The 16268-nt window shown below is 47.6% G+C and overlaps 1 protein-coding gene across 1 annotated transcript in view; it reads right to left on the bottom strand.

Annotated features, from left to right (window-relative positions):
- Window positions 1–16268, bottom strand: part of LOC106738058 (uncharacterized) — an 89275-nt gene that overhangs the window by 54417 nt on the left and 18590 nt on the right. Inside the window, exons 6-8 of the mRNA XM_019493761.2 lie at window positions 12883–12978; window positions 11296–11347; window positions 8063–8231 (exon numbers count right to left, since the gene is read on the bottom strand). Of these exons, the coding sequence (XP_019349306.2) occupies window positions 8063–8231; window positions 11296–11347; window positions 12883–12978 (317 nt within the window). The remainder of the gene's footprint in view (window positions 1–8062; window positions 8232–11295; window positions 11348–12882; window positions 12979–16268) is intronic.

The following is a 16268-nucleotide window of genomic DNA, read 5'->3' as shown; positions in this document are numbered from 1 at the left end:
CCTTAGGTCTCAAGGGGGTTGGTCCCTGAGTGCTTGAACCACAGATGGCTTTGGTGGCATTGAAAAAGCTGTGCCTATCATGGATGTCAGTGAGGTGTTGAATCTCCTTCACCTTGTCTTCCCACCATCTGTTCTTCATATCGTGGGTCCTCCTTTGGACCTCTGCCTCGGCTTGCTGGAGATTCAATTTCTTTTGTTTGGAGTTGACATAATTCTGCCAAACACAAAATGCCTTGTGCTTGCAGTTAACCAACTCTTGGATGTCCTAGTCATTCTCATCAAACTAATCTTGATGTTACTGGGTAAAGAATCCAAGTGTCTCTTTACATACGCTGATTACAGCAGACTTGAAAGTATCCCAAGCGCTGCTGACATTTTTCAACTGTCATTGATTGGAATTTACTAGTTTTTCATTGAGGTGCTGATGGAAGAGGTCTCGCTTGATTGGGTCCTTGAGTCCTTTGACATTGATCTTCTGTCGGCATTACTTCTGCTGCAGCTGTCATTTGGGAGCCAGTCTGAGTGACTATACTGAGCAAATGAGTTGGTGATTGGTCCAGCAATTGTCAGCCCCTAGCATAGCTCAAGTGATAAGGACATGTTTGCGACCCCAGGCAAGAACAATCACATAGTCAATCAGGTGCCAATGCTTAGATCATGGGTATTGCCATAATGGTTTGTGCATGTTTTTCTGGTGGAATGGGGTATTGGTGACAGTGAGTCCATGTTCTGTACATTTGGTCAAGAGGAGGATGCTGTTGAACTTGCTTTCCTACTCCTTCCTTGCCAACAGTTTTGTACCAGAGGTTCAAATCCCATCTGACTCTGGCACTGACATCACTGAGAGCAATAAGTCTTTCTCCTTTCGGAACATCAGAAAGAATTTGGTCAAGGTTGGCATATAATTCCTCCTTGGTTTCATTGGTAGTTGCAAGAGTCGGGGTATACACACTGATGACAGTGACATATCAGCTCCCCGCCACTTTAAGATGGAGACTCATGAGGCACCCATTAATTCTGATAGGTAACTCATTTAGTTGGTTTATGAGTTTATTCTTGATGGTAAAACCAACTCCGTGGAGTCACCATTCTCCTTTCTATTTACCCTTCCAGAAGGTATAGCTGCCTCCATGTTCTGTTAGCTGCCCATCTCTCACTCACTGGTTCTTGCTCAGTGCAGTAATGTTGATGTTGTGTCACCTGAATTCTTGAGCCATGATTGTGGTGTGGTGTGCTGGGCATTCACTATTAGGATTGTCCATGAGGATCCTGATGTTCCAGGTCCCAAAACTGATTGTGTGTCTTTGTTGATTTTGATCACAGTAAAGGTGCTCCCACTGGATGCGGTTATCCAGTCTGGAGGAAGGTAGACAAGCTATTTTTAGGGCACCTTTTCTAGCCCCCTCTCCAGGTAGGGTGAGCAGAGCAGATCCTGAAGAGGGCAGCTTAGTGACAATTACAGCTGCTGAATCGCACTCCTGCCTCATCCAAGTGCTAGATGACCTTCTTGTAACTGCTGCCTTCATGCCAGCTCATGACAAAGAGCTTCCAAACCTCACCATCCTGCCCCTATTGCCACTAGCCAGTCACCACAGGGCTTGAAAAATGTGCTGGGAAAGCCATAAGTTGGTCCCATCATTTGAGGTAAGCCACCAACAAGAGGATGCCCATGATCATGGACAAACAGTTGGCAATTATCATTGGGAAGCTGGCATCTCCTGACAGCCTCTAGTCTGTCGCCAACCTTTTTTGGCATTAGCAAGCTCACAGCTGGAGGTATGCTGCACCGTTTAGAAGATGCTAGTGTCATGCTTCCTCTGCCTCTCCAAGCTGCAGGAGGTGGTAGCTGGGTTTGCTCAGATGAAGTCACCAAACTGTATCAGGGCCACTGATGGCACCCACATTCCCATCCTCTGCCCAGCTCACTGCGGCTTCAATCTATTATAGTTGCAGAGATTATTTCTCCATCTTGCTTCAGGGTGTCATGAATAGTTCACTCACCTAACCACCAGGTGGGCTGGCAAGATCCACAACATCAACGACTTCAGGATCCTTAGCTTAGTGTCCCTGATGATACACATAGCATCTGCTCTTGGCACTCCCAGCATAGCAGGGTGACTGCACCCTATCCACTGCCCAGAATCTGGCCTACCAGCTCCTCCCATGGCTCATGAAACCCTGTACTGGTCACTTCACTGCCAGGAAGGAGCTATTCAATTACCAGCTGAGCAGTTGTTGGATAACTGTGGAGTGTGCCTTTGAACACCTTAAGAGGGGCAAGAACTTCCTGGTAGCTTGCATGCTAGAGGCCCAGAGGCTCTCCAGCTGGTACCAGACCCCAAACACTAAGACTGTGAAGTATCATGACCACCAGGGTGTTTTCAAGCTGGATGAGAGGAGGGCACTTGTGTGTCAACCCCAAACAAAGGACTGCGGAGGACTTCTTTACTGAAACAAAAAGAACTTTTTATTCAACATTCAAACACTGTGTACTGTGCTCTTGAAACAAAGTGCTTTGTAAACAGGTTGGGGTGGGAGGAGGTGGTTACTTGGAATGGAGGAAGGGAAAAGGATGGAGGATTGCTTCCTAGAAGTGATCAACAAGCAGTCTTGCCCTCCCAGTGTGGGCTTACTCAGCCTCTGAGAACAGGGAGAGGTCCTTGGGGGTGAGTGACAGGACAGCACACAACTCTATTGTGTGAAGGGATCATAGGGGTGGAGTCCCACACTATGCTACTTTCCAATGAGAAGAACTGAGACCCTGCAAGGTCAAGAGGTGCTGCTCCTGATCCCGCACCTGGAGTCCTCCAGGAATAAGACTGTCCAGGAGTTCCTTCCTGTGTTGGAGACTTTGTGGCCTCACAGTGGCAGAAGACCATTGGGGTGTTTAGTAAAGCCAGATAAAAGAGGATGGGATGGAGAAGATAGAGAAGAGAGCTGGAACTGTCCTCAAGCACCAAGGTTTGATATGGTCAAGACAGCAGGAGAAAGATCTGGGCATGGGATGGTGGATACTGTGACTAGAAGGCAAGGAAAGAGGGGAAGCAGGAGCTGTCTGGGTCATGAAGTCTTCCCCAGAGTAGGGGGTGAAGGGGTCTGAGACTATGGTAAGAAACAGCCTAGAGATGAGGATACAGAAGCTGGTGGTGCATAGTTCTGTGATGAGTGGGTTCAACACGGGCATAGAGGGAAAAAGTGGAGCCTCCCAGTTGCAAGTAGTTATAAGGGACTTCTTTGTCTCCCTCTTCATGCAGAGATTCTCCATTTGCATGTCCAGAGTGTGCCTTATCATGCCAACAGCCTCGTGCTGGTTGCGGTTTTCCACCATGCTTGGAAGATAGCCAAGTGCCTGGCTTGAGAGATCCCACAACCATATTGGTGGTACTCCACTCCTGCAAGCGAGTCCTCTGCTGCCAAAGCTCTCTTCTTATTTCTTCCTTCCACTTCTTCGTACTCATCCTCCTTGCTACTCTTTGAACTGCAGTCTCAATCTGTGTCCTTGCATCCTAAATAGCAGTGTGTCCAGGAGCTACCATGGCTGTAGGCATGGATCCTAGAATGATAATATATAGAGAAAGAGCTGTTGTAGAAGTCATGTGATTTGTTAATAAATAATGACCCTCCACAAGGGTTCTTAACTTTATATCAGGAGTTTCCTCACACTTTCTACAAGGACTTGAGATGATAAGTATAATAAGCCCTTAGGCTTCTGTCTGGGTAACTCCCAAGATGGGATGACTTTGGGGTCTGGAGTCAAGTTAAGGAAGGCATCCCTCTCTGGGGTTGCTATGAGACATTTCCCTGGAATTTGCAGGTGATGTGCTTGAGAGATGGATAGAGACCATGGCTGGCCACCAAATCCCAATGCTCCCAACAGTCTCCCCAGTTTGCAAGCATGACCCTTGTCTATGTCCCAAGTGCCAGGCAGGATATGCTGTGTCTGCTGGAGGCCCCTACTACCTACACTGTTCTATGCTGCAGATGGTCCTGCCTTGTGAGCTTGTCTCTTGTAAAGGCAATGAATTATAGGGGCTCTCAGGAGAAAAAGGGTTTGCCTTTCAACGTAGAACCAAAGCAGCATGATCACCTCCCAAGAAGGTAAATGTGCCTTTCCCTGGAGGACTGGGTTACAATACAGTGCTCTATTGACTCCTTCCTGGAATGCAGAGTTCACCAGTTCACTCTCCAGCCCCTGTTGCCCTCAGAGATGATTCATTACTTGCAGCGAACTCCCCTCCAAGATACCTTGGTTCACTCTCTACAAGGTCTTTCCTCCAAAGCTTGCCCTCTCTGCAACCTGTAGTCCTCCTCCAGTGAAACTGCATGGAAATGCTTGAACCTGGATCACCAACCTTGCACCAAACAGGCAGTGGTTACTGAAGTTCTCAAGAGGCTGCTGCACCCTGCCCCTCCCCCTGCCTCCCTGGTGACCTTCTCAAGCTGTAGCTTGCAACCTTTCCCTGGGACAACGATGAGGACTTGGTGACTATGTGAACTGACCACATAGAAGTGTTCTCATGCGCTAGTCCACTGCTGCTTACTTTCTGTGAAGAGGGCAGTTGGGTAATTGGTCAGGTAGTTGGCTGCTTCTGATTTATGTATAGTTAACATTTTTAGAGACAGCCAAGTGGCAGGGAAAGCCAAATGTCAGGGCAGGAAGAGGTGAATGGCAAGGCTGTCTACAGTCTCTTGAGCAAGCACTGCCCTTTTTGAATGTTTTCTCCTTACTCAAAGCAGCTGCTTTGCTTTTGCACCAGCAAATACACACAATTGTTTGGTCAAAAGATGTGTGTTTTGCATGCTTGATTCTGTGCCCTGTGAGGTTCTCAGGGTCTGTAGGCTACAAGTCAAGGAGGCGTGGAGAAATTGCTATATGTCAGGAACATGAATCCTTGTTTCAATGGCCAGTGACCATGGGAAGGAAAGAACCACAGGAGGCTGGGAAAGAATGGCTAAGGGGTTTGTGATGGTTCTGTCAAACCTTCATAGAAGCATACTATGTTCAGTCCCACAAATGTTGGGTGACACTGAGGCAAGAGAGGACAGTCAGAGGGAGCAGGAAGCTGGGGAAGGGAAGGTTACGGTGTTCCTGTTTGCAAGCAGCTGCCCTGGGAGAGGAACAAAAGAGGAATTAGGGAAAGGCTGGCAGGGTCAGTCCAGTCTGCAGACTGCTACTGTGGGAGAGAAACCATAGGGTTGGAAGAAACCTCAGAGTCAGCTTGTCCTCAAAGAAGTGGTAGAAACACAAGGGAAGGGGCTCTGGGACTGAAGGAAGAATAAGTTGCACTGCAATGTTAACCCCTACATTGCAAAAAAGAATGGAGTGTTTAATCAGATGCAGCAACAGAATTACCTGACAACTGACGGAAAGCCCTAAAACAGCAGTCTCCAAATGTCATAGGAGAAATTTCCAGAGTAATTCCACTACGTTTCCCACCTCCAGCAGACACAGGGCAGTCCCCTTTTCACCCCTGTGGTTCATGAAAGGGATGGAATGGAGAGGTGTGAATCCACAAATCTGCCTGAGATCTACAATCAGCTGCCCTCCCCACTCTTCAGCAGACCGCTATGGGATCTGCTAGCACTCCACAGTCCTCATAGCCTCAGAGACAATCACACCTCAAAGGCTGATTGTGACCACTCTACCCTCTGCTCTGGCAAGTATAGCTCCCCACACCCAATCTTCCCAAGGTTTGGCCCTACCAGAAACCAGAGACCTGACAGTGGACAACTATGACCCAGCCATGCCCCAGGCCTTTCTCAAAACAAGCTTTGTGGTGACTTCAGCCATTTTGAGAGAAGGAAGGGGGTTAGTGATGCTGTCACAGAGTGAGTGTCCCATTACTCACCAATAGGTTCAATGGCATTCCCTCCATGTAGGTATGAGGATGAGGGCAGGGTGGTCCAGAGTGATAGAGGTAGGGGGATCATGACGGGTGATATTAGGATGTTGTGGTACGATGAAGGCAGGATGGTCAGTTGTGAGGATGGTGGCGTAGACAAGTATGATTTTGGCAGGTTGGTTGGCTGGTCCTCCACAAAGTCAGTGACATCCAAGTTGTTGTGTCTCAAGAGCTAGTACATCTCTTGCTTCATGGTTCTTGGTTCAGTAGGAGGAACTCCCTAGGATGCTCCTGTCCCTTCTGGATTGTGTCTAGGCAAGGGGTTTGGTCTGGAACTTCCTCAAAGCCCCGCACATCCATGACATTGTTCTCATCAAACATGTACACTCCACAGGGAGAGACAAAACATAGCACCAGGGAGTCCTCACCAGTCAATGTGCACAGCTCCTTGTTAGTAAGAGCATGTCACCCATCAAGCACCCAAACCATGGCATCGTGAGTTTTTGTGTACTGCACCTGCAAGGCCTTATCTTTAGCCTGGCACTGATGCCAACCCTTTTTGTGCCTATGTGCTACATGATTTGTTCCCACACAGTGGGTGCGTTTACACACAATTAATGCTGCTGAATTTTCTGTGCAGAAAATTCAAGTGCACTAAATTGCACCTGGGCACACGTCCACACATGCACCTGGGTCAGGAGCAAACTGAGCCTGACAGAAGCAGTTTACTGCAGGCCTGCTCCTGCCCTGTTCTGCCCCCCTGCAGCAGCCAGGGAAAGCTCCAGGCTCCCTGGGGTGCCAGCCCCAGGCTGGGAGGGCACTGGCCAAGATGCATGAGGGGGAAGGAGCTGTCTCAGATTCTGGGGACAGCTCCAAGGGGTCAGGATGCTTGGGACCAGGTGGGCAGGACAGAGCAGTGACAGCCCAGTGCCCCAGGCTGGCAGTAGAGAGCCATGCCCCCAGCTCCATGACTCTGGTGCACTTGCCCTTGCACTGAGCAGGGTGCCTTGAAGCATCACAGCAGGGGAAGAGCGTATGGGGGGCGGGGAGGGGAGAAGAGTGGGTTGCAGAGAGCCAGTGCAAAGGGAGGGAGAAGTTTGCCTGGGTTTCCTTACTCAATCCCCAGAAGCTGAGCAGCCACAGCTGCCAAGGGGCTGCCTCCACCTCTGCCCAGCTGTTTCCTCCTGCTCTGCACCCCTGGAGGGAAAGGGGTCCATGCTGGGAGGGGGTGGGGGGCGAGAGGTGCACTACTTGTCCCATGGCTGGAGGAAGAGGGAGGGGAGGTGGGGAAAGCAAGAGGATCCTGAGAGAGGTGTGACTAGTGATGGTGAGCCTGGCTCCTGATAGGCTGGGGTTGGGGATGCATGCTCATGCAATACAGCTGCCTTGGGGGGGATACACCTCATGCAATAGAGCCGCTTCGGGGGGATGCACTCCTATGGAATGGAGCTGCCAGGGGGGACAGGTGCAGGCCAGGGCAGTGCACCCCACTTTCCATCACAGCTAGAAGTGCCTTTACCCATGTTCTCTGCAGGCGCTGGCCACCATGATGCTGCACACAGATCAAAAAGAAAAAAACAGATTCCTCTGCAGAAGGCAGAGCTGGTTAGGAATTTTCAAATGAATCAGTTTTTATCAGAACTGTACTTGCTTGCAGGGACATTCATATCAGTTTTAACAGGAAGCATTTTTTGGATCCGGGCTGGAATTTTCAGCTCAAAACCAAAAAGACCCCTGCACAGAGAATAGCCAATAGTCAGCACACTCACCAGGATTGTGGAAGAGAGATCCGGATACAAAGCAGGGACTCGAACCTCAGTTTTCCACATGGCAGGTGAGTGCTTTATTGGCTGTTCTGGGGTAAGTCACCCTCAGTTTCTCCAGTTGCACTCTGCACAGATAATTAAATATTCATTGGAACAGCCAGTATCTCCCATATCAGAGGCATGTGCCCTAACCACAGAGCCTATTCCAGGATGTGAAGGGGAGGTATTTCTTGCTTCTTCGCAATAAAATGTGGAACAGTTTTGGTTTCATCCCAGTGCATAACAGGGAATGATTTGACATCTCAAAACCTTCTGTGGGATCCCAGCAGCTCTATTAAAAGCCACCTGCAATGAACTGCACATAGGGCACCCAGGGCTTCTTCCATCTGTAATACACTTGCTACCCCTCTCTCCTGTGGGAAAATTGCCCTTTGCTGTTAGACAGGGCAGCACCTTGTGGTCCAGGCAGATTTCCCTCTTAGCTTGCTTCCAACTGGATGCTGCTGCTCTGCTTGGGCTCAAGCTCACTCTTGTAAGGCTGCTGCTCCTCCAATGTGTACTGTCATTAGATTGCAGACACTCTTTTTCCTCCTCCTCTTCATCATTGCTGGAGCCTAAGCACCTGTAAAATCAGCATCTGTGTCAATCTAACCTCAATGGATTGGGCTGATCTAACCTCAGGCTGGGATGCAGAAACCAAATTTCTTTACATTATAGAAGACTGCTTCCTGGAGCAGTTAGTCCTGAAACCTTCAAGAGGAAATCTGGTCCTGAGCAGTGCACAGGATTTGGTGCAAAGGGGAAGTGTTACTGAGCTTTTCTGCAATAGTGACCACAATGCAACTGAGTTTGAAATCCATGTCGGGGGAGAGACAAGAAGAAAATCTATCACAGTAACCTTTAACTTTAGAAAGCGAGACTATACCAAAAGAAGGAAGCTAGTTAGACAGAAGTCTAAAGGGGGCCCTATGCAGGTGAAGAACTTGCGGGCAGCATGGGAACTGCTTAAGGACACTGCATTGGAGCCACAGAGCAGAAGCATGCTGCAAATTTAAAAAAACTGAAAGAGGACCAAGGGAAAGCCAGCATGGTTTAATGGTGAAATTACAGAAGTAATAAATAAAAAAGCCTAAGGAACTACAGAAGATTCTGGCACTATTGAGCAAATGGGCAACTAAATGGCAGGTGCATTTCAATGTAGATAAGTGCAGAGTGATGCACATGAGCAAAAATAATTCAAATTATACCTACACTATGATGGGCTCTGCAGTACAGTAGTTGTTACCACACAGGAAAGAGGTCTGGGAGTCATTGTGGACAGTTCGCTGAAAACATCAGCTCAGTGCTCAGTAACCATTCAAAACACAAGCAAAATGTTCAGAATTATTAAGAAGGGAATTATAAATAAAATAGAAAGTATCATTATTCTTCTTTATAAATTCATGGTGCATCCATACCTTAAATACTGTGCCTAGTTCTGGTCCCCGTGCCTCAAAAAGGATATAGAAAAATTAAAGAAGGTTATTAAAGAAGGTACAGAGAATGGCAATGAGAATGATTAGTGATATGGAGCGGCATCCATATGAGAAGAGGTTAGGCCTAGTCAGTTTAGAAAAGAGATGATTGAGGGGGGACATGATACAGCTTAACAAAACACTAAAAAGCAAAGAAAAAATAAATAGGGAATATTATTGTTTCTCACAATACAAGAACTAGGGGTAATAAAATGAAACTAGCAGGTAGAGAGTTTAAAACAAAATAAAGTTCTTTTTCACACAGCATGTAATTACAGTGTGGAACTCACTGTCACCAGATGTTGTGGAAACTGACAGTTTAACCACTTTCAAAAAGGGACTGGACAAATTCTTGGAGGAAATGTGCATCAGTAGCTATTGAGCATGGGAGTTAGGGGTATAGAATCAGAACTGCCTTAAATGCTGGAGGATGTAAGTGAGAGAGGAACAAGAGAAAAACCCTGGTCATACCTTGTTCACTCTCCCTTTCAGCATTCACCCTCAGTTACTATGATGCAGGATACTAGGGCCGTGAGAGGCTTTGGACCGTGCTTCAGATCTGGAGAAGCTTCGGATGCTTCAGTGTCCAAAGCAGCATGTCCGGATCGAAGCGCAGGCCTCTTTAGGCTTTCTGAAGCAGATCAGAGCTTCTGAATTGCTTCAGAAAAGCTTCAGAGCTGCTTCGGAGATCTGGGCATAGGGTATAATGGGGAATCAATGAAATATCTATAACTTCCTTGTGTTTTGTCAAATTTGGATGAAACGTGCAGGGGTGAAGTCGGATCAAAGAGCTGTCTACTCGCACAGGCCTACAAGGTACTTGACAAAAAGGACCTGTGGTCTCACCCAATAAATGGCAGTTCCTATGTTCTTATCCAAACACCTGTACTGCACAAGATCCACGTTCTAAGGTCAAGGGAAAAGCATCAAGGCCAAGTGGATTTGTGCATGGCATGTGCCTCAACCAAGGATCATCTGAAACAATCAAGAGCGGATGATGGATACCTGGATGGAACTACATCAAGAATTTGAAAGCAGGGGAATCCTTGACAGGTTCTATCTTGGTCTGTGTCAGTACCTCATGACCATTTAAAATATAATTCACATCAGTACTCATGGCTCATGCAAGCTGCTACATATCCCCAGCCACATATTTCAAAAAATATGGCAGAAGCTCTTTACTCCCCATTCTAACCTCTAGAGGAGGTTACAGTGTCTTTGGCAGTGCTGGGTGTCTGCACCACTAGAGATACTCAGGATTGCAGAGCAGGGGATTAGCTTCTTTGCTCTAGTCCTGGTGCTTGAGACAAGGCCTTGTGGCAGGGTGCAGAACCATGATCAGCGTAAGTCAAAGTGAAATGCTGGATGCATTTTACATTAATGTGTCTTTACATGTCAAAAGGAATCAGAACTTATGGTAGAGGTGATATCTTTTATTAGACCAACTAGATTTTTGCAAAAAAAATTCTTTATTTGCAAGCTTTCAGGCTAGACCAATACAGCTACAACCTGGATACCTGACACATGGAAGATATCAAATTTTAGCCGATTTTTAAAATTAAATCTTCATAATTTTACAAGGAGGAAGCAAGTTTTACCACCTGAAACCTGAGCCCTGGTTCCTGCCTTTGTTCGAGGTTGCATTATCGCAGAGCTCAGAGATACTTCATCACATAAGGAATTCCTGCCTAGAAGACCATTCCATCCTTTTACTCTTATGTGAAACATGAAACATCATAACCAGAAGGAAATATGACTCTACATTCTGCTTGCCACCAAACACCGTTGAGGTAAACAGACTACTTCAACTTTTCTCTGAGCTTAATCTGCATAAAATGAACTGTTCCAAACAGGATATTTTACCACACCTTCAACTCTCCTATGAAATATGAACTTCTATTTCTACCCAGGAGAACTTTTACAATCTTTTCTCCTATGCCTGAAGATGGGTGCTTGTGCCCGAAAACGTGCAATTAAAGAACATTTTTTGCAAAAATCTGGTTAGTCTAATAAAAGATATCACCTCTACCACAAGTTCTGATTCCCCTTGCCTCTAGGCCAACACGGCTACAACCTGAATACTCTTTACATGTCATGTCTTTACATGAATGTGGTCACTCTGTATCATCACCAAGACACTGGGCTAATAAGCAGTTTTTTGTTAGCACTTACCCCAATGAGTTCCCCAGGGGCCAATGAAGTGTATTGCTGTTGTAGTCAGGAACTATTTGGAGAAAGGAAAAAACATTGGAGAAAGCAAAATTCTATTGAGCTAGGTGCTGCCCAAACATGGAACAAAACAACACAGCTGTCCCAAAGAGCTTACAATCTAGACGCACCAGCAAATGAACAAGTTACCGCACAGTGAAGGTGGGGGAGAGCTTACAGGACATCAGCTACCCCCTGGTAACAGACCAGTGTGCATGTGAAGAAAGTGAAACAAGCTACATCTCATTTACCACTTGAGAAGTATATGCACATAAGCACTTACTATGCAGTAGATGATATACTACAACTTCATACCCTAACTTACCCTGTTGATGTGACCAGACCAAAGTATAAGACTAGAGACAATAGATGGATTCAGACAGGGGAGTGCAAGCAAACAACGAGATAACAGGTTTCTCTTCCTTGAAATCACAGCAGCTTGGAATTAACTAGCTTGGGTACTGGTAGCAATCTAGCTACAGTAGCACAAAGTTCAGCATGGTTTAATTTATCCTGCTTCTCAAGTAGTTTTACAGCCTATACTGAGCTCTGTGCTGCCACAGCTAGACTGCTACTGGTTCCTGACCCAGGTAGTTTAAAGCTAGCTCAGCCATGTCTACTTTACACTGTGGTCACTGCTGTCAAGTTTTGTAACTTAATGCAGCAAGAACAGTGGTAGTAGGGCACCTACAGGAGATGCAGTCCTAAATGGCAACAGACACATGTTCCAGGCTCAGAACAAGGTGATGAATCAAGGTGTGCTCCATGGGGAGAAGTGACTAACACTAATGGTCACCTCTGGGTGTGGATGGAAATGGAAGAGTGGTGCCAGTGTGACCACTATGGGCAATTCCACCTCCTTACCCCTCCAACATGGTTAAATTGCCTAGAAAACCAGAGAAAAGAGACTGGAGCAAGGCATGAGGATATAGTGAGAGGGAGGAGTTAGGAGAAGGCAGAAGGGAAGAAGGATCCTTCTCTCTTTTTTCACTGGCAGTATCCCAGAGCTCTCTGGGGGCAGTGGCTGGGCTGGGTGTTGGGGCTATACCCCTTTGGTGGTTGACAGCCTTGAGGATGTCAGCCTGGTCTTTTGCTGTCTTCACTGAGTCCAGGTTACTGTCAACAATGACAGTGTCAAACCTGGTGAAGGTGATGCATGGAAGAGAGTGAATGGGGCAGGTGAAAGACACTGGACTAAACTCACCTCCAAACTGGATGCCTGTCCTCCAACGCCCCAACTACTGGTGATGGGAGGAGTAACTCCCTTTGCTTCCAAACGCAACAAAGACACAATCCTAAAAGAGGTTCTGCTCTTCCCTCCAGCACCTGTAATTTATTCCTTCCCCCCCCACCCCAAGTTTCCAGAATTTATTCCTGCAGAGACAAGGGGAGTCATCATCTCTCTGGAGGAGGACATGCAGGCAGGGGGACACTGAGGAGAAGACAGAGACAAATAGGAAGGCAAAGAACCCAGGCAGGGCAAGTTCAAAAAACAGATCAGTATCCAGTTCTTTCCCTGGAAGGCATCAACCAGCAAACAGCTTCTCTTACCAGCCACATGCTTGTCTTTGTTGGGCACTGAAGAACTACTGTCTGGAGCCAAGTTCAGGCCACAACTCTTAGGGACTCTGGTGTCCAAGTCAGGACCTAAACCGAGGATGAGAGTGGGAGCAGGTGAATGGAGGTCCCCTTGGGGGCACTTTATTGGTCATGTCAGGCAGCGGATAGAACTATTGGCAACACGCGGCATACACCAACAGCCAGCAGCATTCACAGGTCCCTCGCCCACTAGCATCAACAGGCTGCGGTCATGTGCTTGGCCACCATTTGCATGGTTCACTTACTTCAAGCTAAGCAGAAACATTGTGCTGGGGACTGGTAGGACCTGGAGGCTTCCCCTGCAGCCATGAACAGGGAACGTCAATGGGACTCAATGGCTAGCATGGGGCAGGGGAGGGATGTATAGGGACTAAAGTCCTGTTCTTCTGTACCCAGTGTCTGTTAGTCCTCCTTATTGGCAAGGGATGCCCCTACTTCTTGAATTGGAAACAGCTAGGTAATGGGGCCTGTCATCATCCTCCAGCTACAAATTCCCCCTGAATCCTTCATCTTCCTTCCTCAGTCCCCCAGGGCAAACTCTTCTTCCCTGCTCCTCAACTCTATGGTCTGCCCTATGTAGCACCCACCCAAACAGACACTGTGTTGTGTGACCTCACTCCGAGACAGACCCTGCTCTTCCAGGATTAGATGTGCTATTGACTACAAACCAGAGAGGCGCACAGAGACTTGCCATGCACCCATCAGGCAACGGCCAGTCACAGGCACTGTCTTTGCACTGTCCTGAGCACAAGAACAATTCCCTGCTGAAAGCCTATTTGGTGCTAAGAGTTGGGGACATGTCTGGGACATGCCTTCTCTCCCTTCATACCAGGTTGAATAGCTGGCAGCACACAGTGGAAGAGCATGGCTTCCTGTGCCTCCCTCACTTAAATTACTCACAGCTAAAGCTGGATGACATTTTGTGGGAAAATAGCTTTTTGTTTTGTTTTGTTTTTAAAAGGTTTAAGTTGTTCCAAAACTATTGCCAAATTTGGGTTAATTCACCAAATAGTTATGTTTTGAAAAAGCTTTTCAAAACCATTTTCATAGAACTGATGGAAAAAGTATTCTTCCACCCAGTAGCTGGGTATTCAAGGTATTCATTCAGAATGTGGGGTATCCAAGTTTACTTCTTTCTTTTCCCTGAAAGAATCTGAATTCACACCCATCCCCCAAGAAAGTATCCTAGTCATCAAGGTAGAACACGGGTTCAAGTGTATACTCTTTCTCATGTTCAATAGGCCTGTGCGAAGTGGCTAGTATTTGCTTTGGATTCAGCCAATTCGGGGGAGAGTGATTCGATTCGGTTATTCAAATCACTGTCCCGAATCAATTCAGCCGAATCTGATTTGGAGATTCGGCCACTGTCAAATTGGCCAAATCTCTGAATTGGACAGGTCCCATCCCCCACCCGCTCTCCCAGTGCTGTCAATAGCTGCCTCACCTGGCACCAGATCCCCACTCTTTAAAAAAAAAAAAAAAAGCCCCAAACTCACTGGCTCCTGCCAGGGAGGAGGTCCCTGCTGCCCCACTGTCCCGCGCTGCTGTGGGAGGTCTGTCATGAATCCCCATCCCCCACCTGCTCTCCCAGCCCCCCCATGGCTGCCCACCATGGTCCCCTCTCCCCTCCTCAGCCCCCCCTCCCCCCTCCTACTTACCAGTACAAAGTCCAAGTCCAGCTCCCTGTGGTGGCAAGCACAGACTTCCTGAGTCTCCAAAACTCTCTGAATCGTTTCTGAATCGATTCGGAGAGCTTTGAATTGATTCAGACCTTTTATTGGTCTCCTTATTTGATTCGGATTCGGAGATTTGGCTGCTGAATTGGGCTGAATCTCCTCCGAATCGAATTAGCACCCGAAGCTTTGCACAGTCCTAATGTTCAAGTTTTTCTAATTCATATAGCCTATGTACATATTAATTAACCCAAAAAGAGACATAATAAGTCTTTGAGCCTGCTTGTTAGGACTGATATGTAAGCCATGGCTTCCAAAAGTCCCTTCTGGCAGAGTACAGTGCTTAGGTAGGTGTTATTTCTGCAGTCCTCCCAAGCTGCAGCATTTCAGAAAAGAGAGCAATATGAGTAGGCACACGTGCGCAACCCCTTGGCTGGAGTGCAGTGAAGGGCCTTTTCAAATGTTTATTTGCAACAGTTGCAGGTTATTGGAATGTAATAACCTGGTAAAATTAGAGGGGGTTCAAAGGTAGGCAACAAAGATGATCAAGGGCTTAAAAGGCAAGTGATATTAGGAGAGGCTGAGGCATGTTCAGTTTGTGGAAAAGATGCTTCTGAGGGGGACATGACACCTGTCTTCATATTCTTCAAATACTTGAAGAGCTGCCATAAAGAAGAGGGAAAGCACCTCCTTTTTCTTGCTGCAGAGAGGAGGCTATGGACTAATGGCTTAAAGCTGCAGCAAAGTAAGTTTAGATTGAACATCCAAAAAAAACTTCTTCACTGTTAGAACAGTGAGGCAGTGGAATAAGCTGCTTAGGGCAGGGGTGCTCAACCTCCAGTTTGTGCAACCATTGCATATGGCCTGCAGGGCTCCCCACAGGTCTGGAAATTTGGCAGCAGGGAAGCAGTGGCTATTAATATGGCCACTCTGCCCCTGTCAAATCCCCAAAGCCCAATCCCTGAGTGGCCAGTTGGAACCAAGCTAGGCCCCCTCCCAAGCCCCCTGCTTCTGGATCAGGATGGGGCCATGCCCCTTACCCTCCCCAATGGAGTGGGCTGGGGCCTGGCAATACCCCCTTCCCTCACAGGGTTTGGCCACACTCCTTTCCCTGTCACTGATGCTTTTCCACGCCCCCAATGGGCCACACCCCCTTCCCCTCTCTGCTGGCAGTGCTGGGGCCTGACCATGCCCACCTTTCCCCGCAGGGCCAGGCCACATCGACTTCTTGGGGATGGCACATACCCCACTTTGTCTTCAGGGCCAGGCCACATCCCTTTACTCTCCATGGGGTGGGGTCAAGCTCTTTTTCCCTGTACGGTTGCATTAGGGCCAGCCTGGCCCCTCACCTTCCCCTCCCTCTGCATGGCTAGATGGTGCCTCTCATGCCTGCCAGGCACTGGATTAGAAGCACTGGGTGAATCCACTCTGCAGATGGACTGCGCAATGCCAATCACGCCCACTGGGAAAAAAGTTTGGGTATCATTGATGTAGGCATAGCTATGCTTATGTTCTACATGGGTCTTTCCCATGTTTCTTGGCTTTGCTTGTTGCCTCTGCCGACCCCCCCACCCTTTTCTGCTATATATGTCAAGGTGGTTTTATGGCTTCCCAGAGGCATTAGGTGTTGGCTACAGCCAAGGCTGGGGACTTTGACTGGGGTGT

Source organism: Alligator mississippiensis, chromosome 10, assembly GCF_030867095.1.
Source record: "Alligator mississippiensis isolate rAllMis1 chromosome 10, rAllMis1, whole genome shotgun sequence".
In the NCBI taxonomy this organism is placed as follows: Eukaryota; Metazoa; Chordata; order Crocodylia; family Alligatoridae; genus Alligator; species Alligator mississippiensis.
Note: the sequence above shows the minus strand (reverse complement) of the source record. Positions and strands in the feature narration are given on the sequence as shown.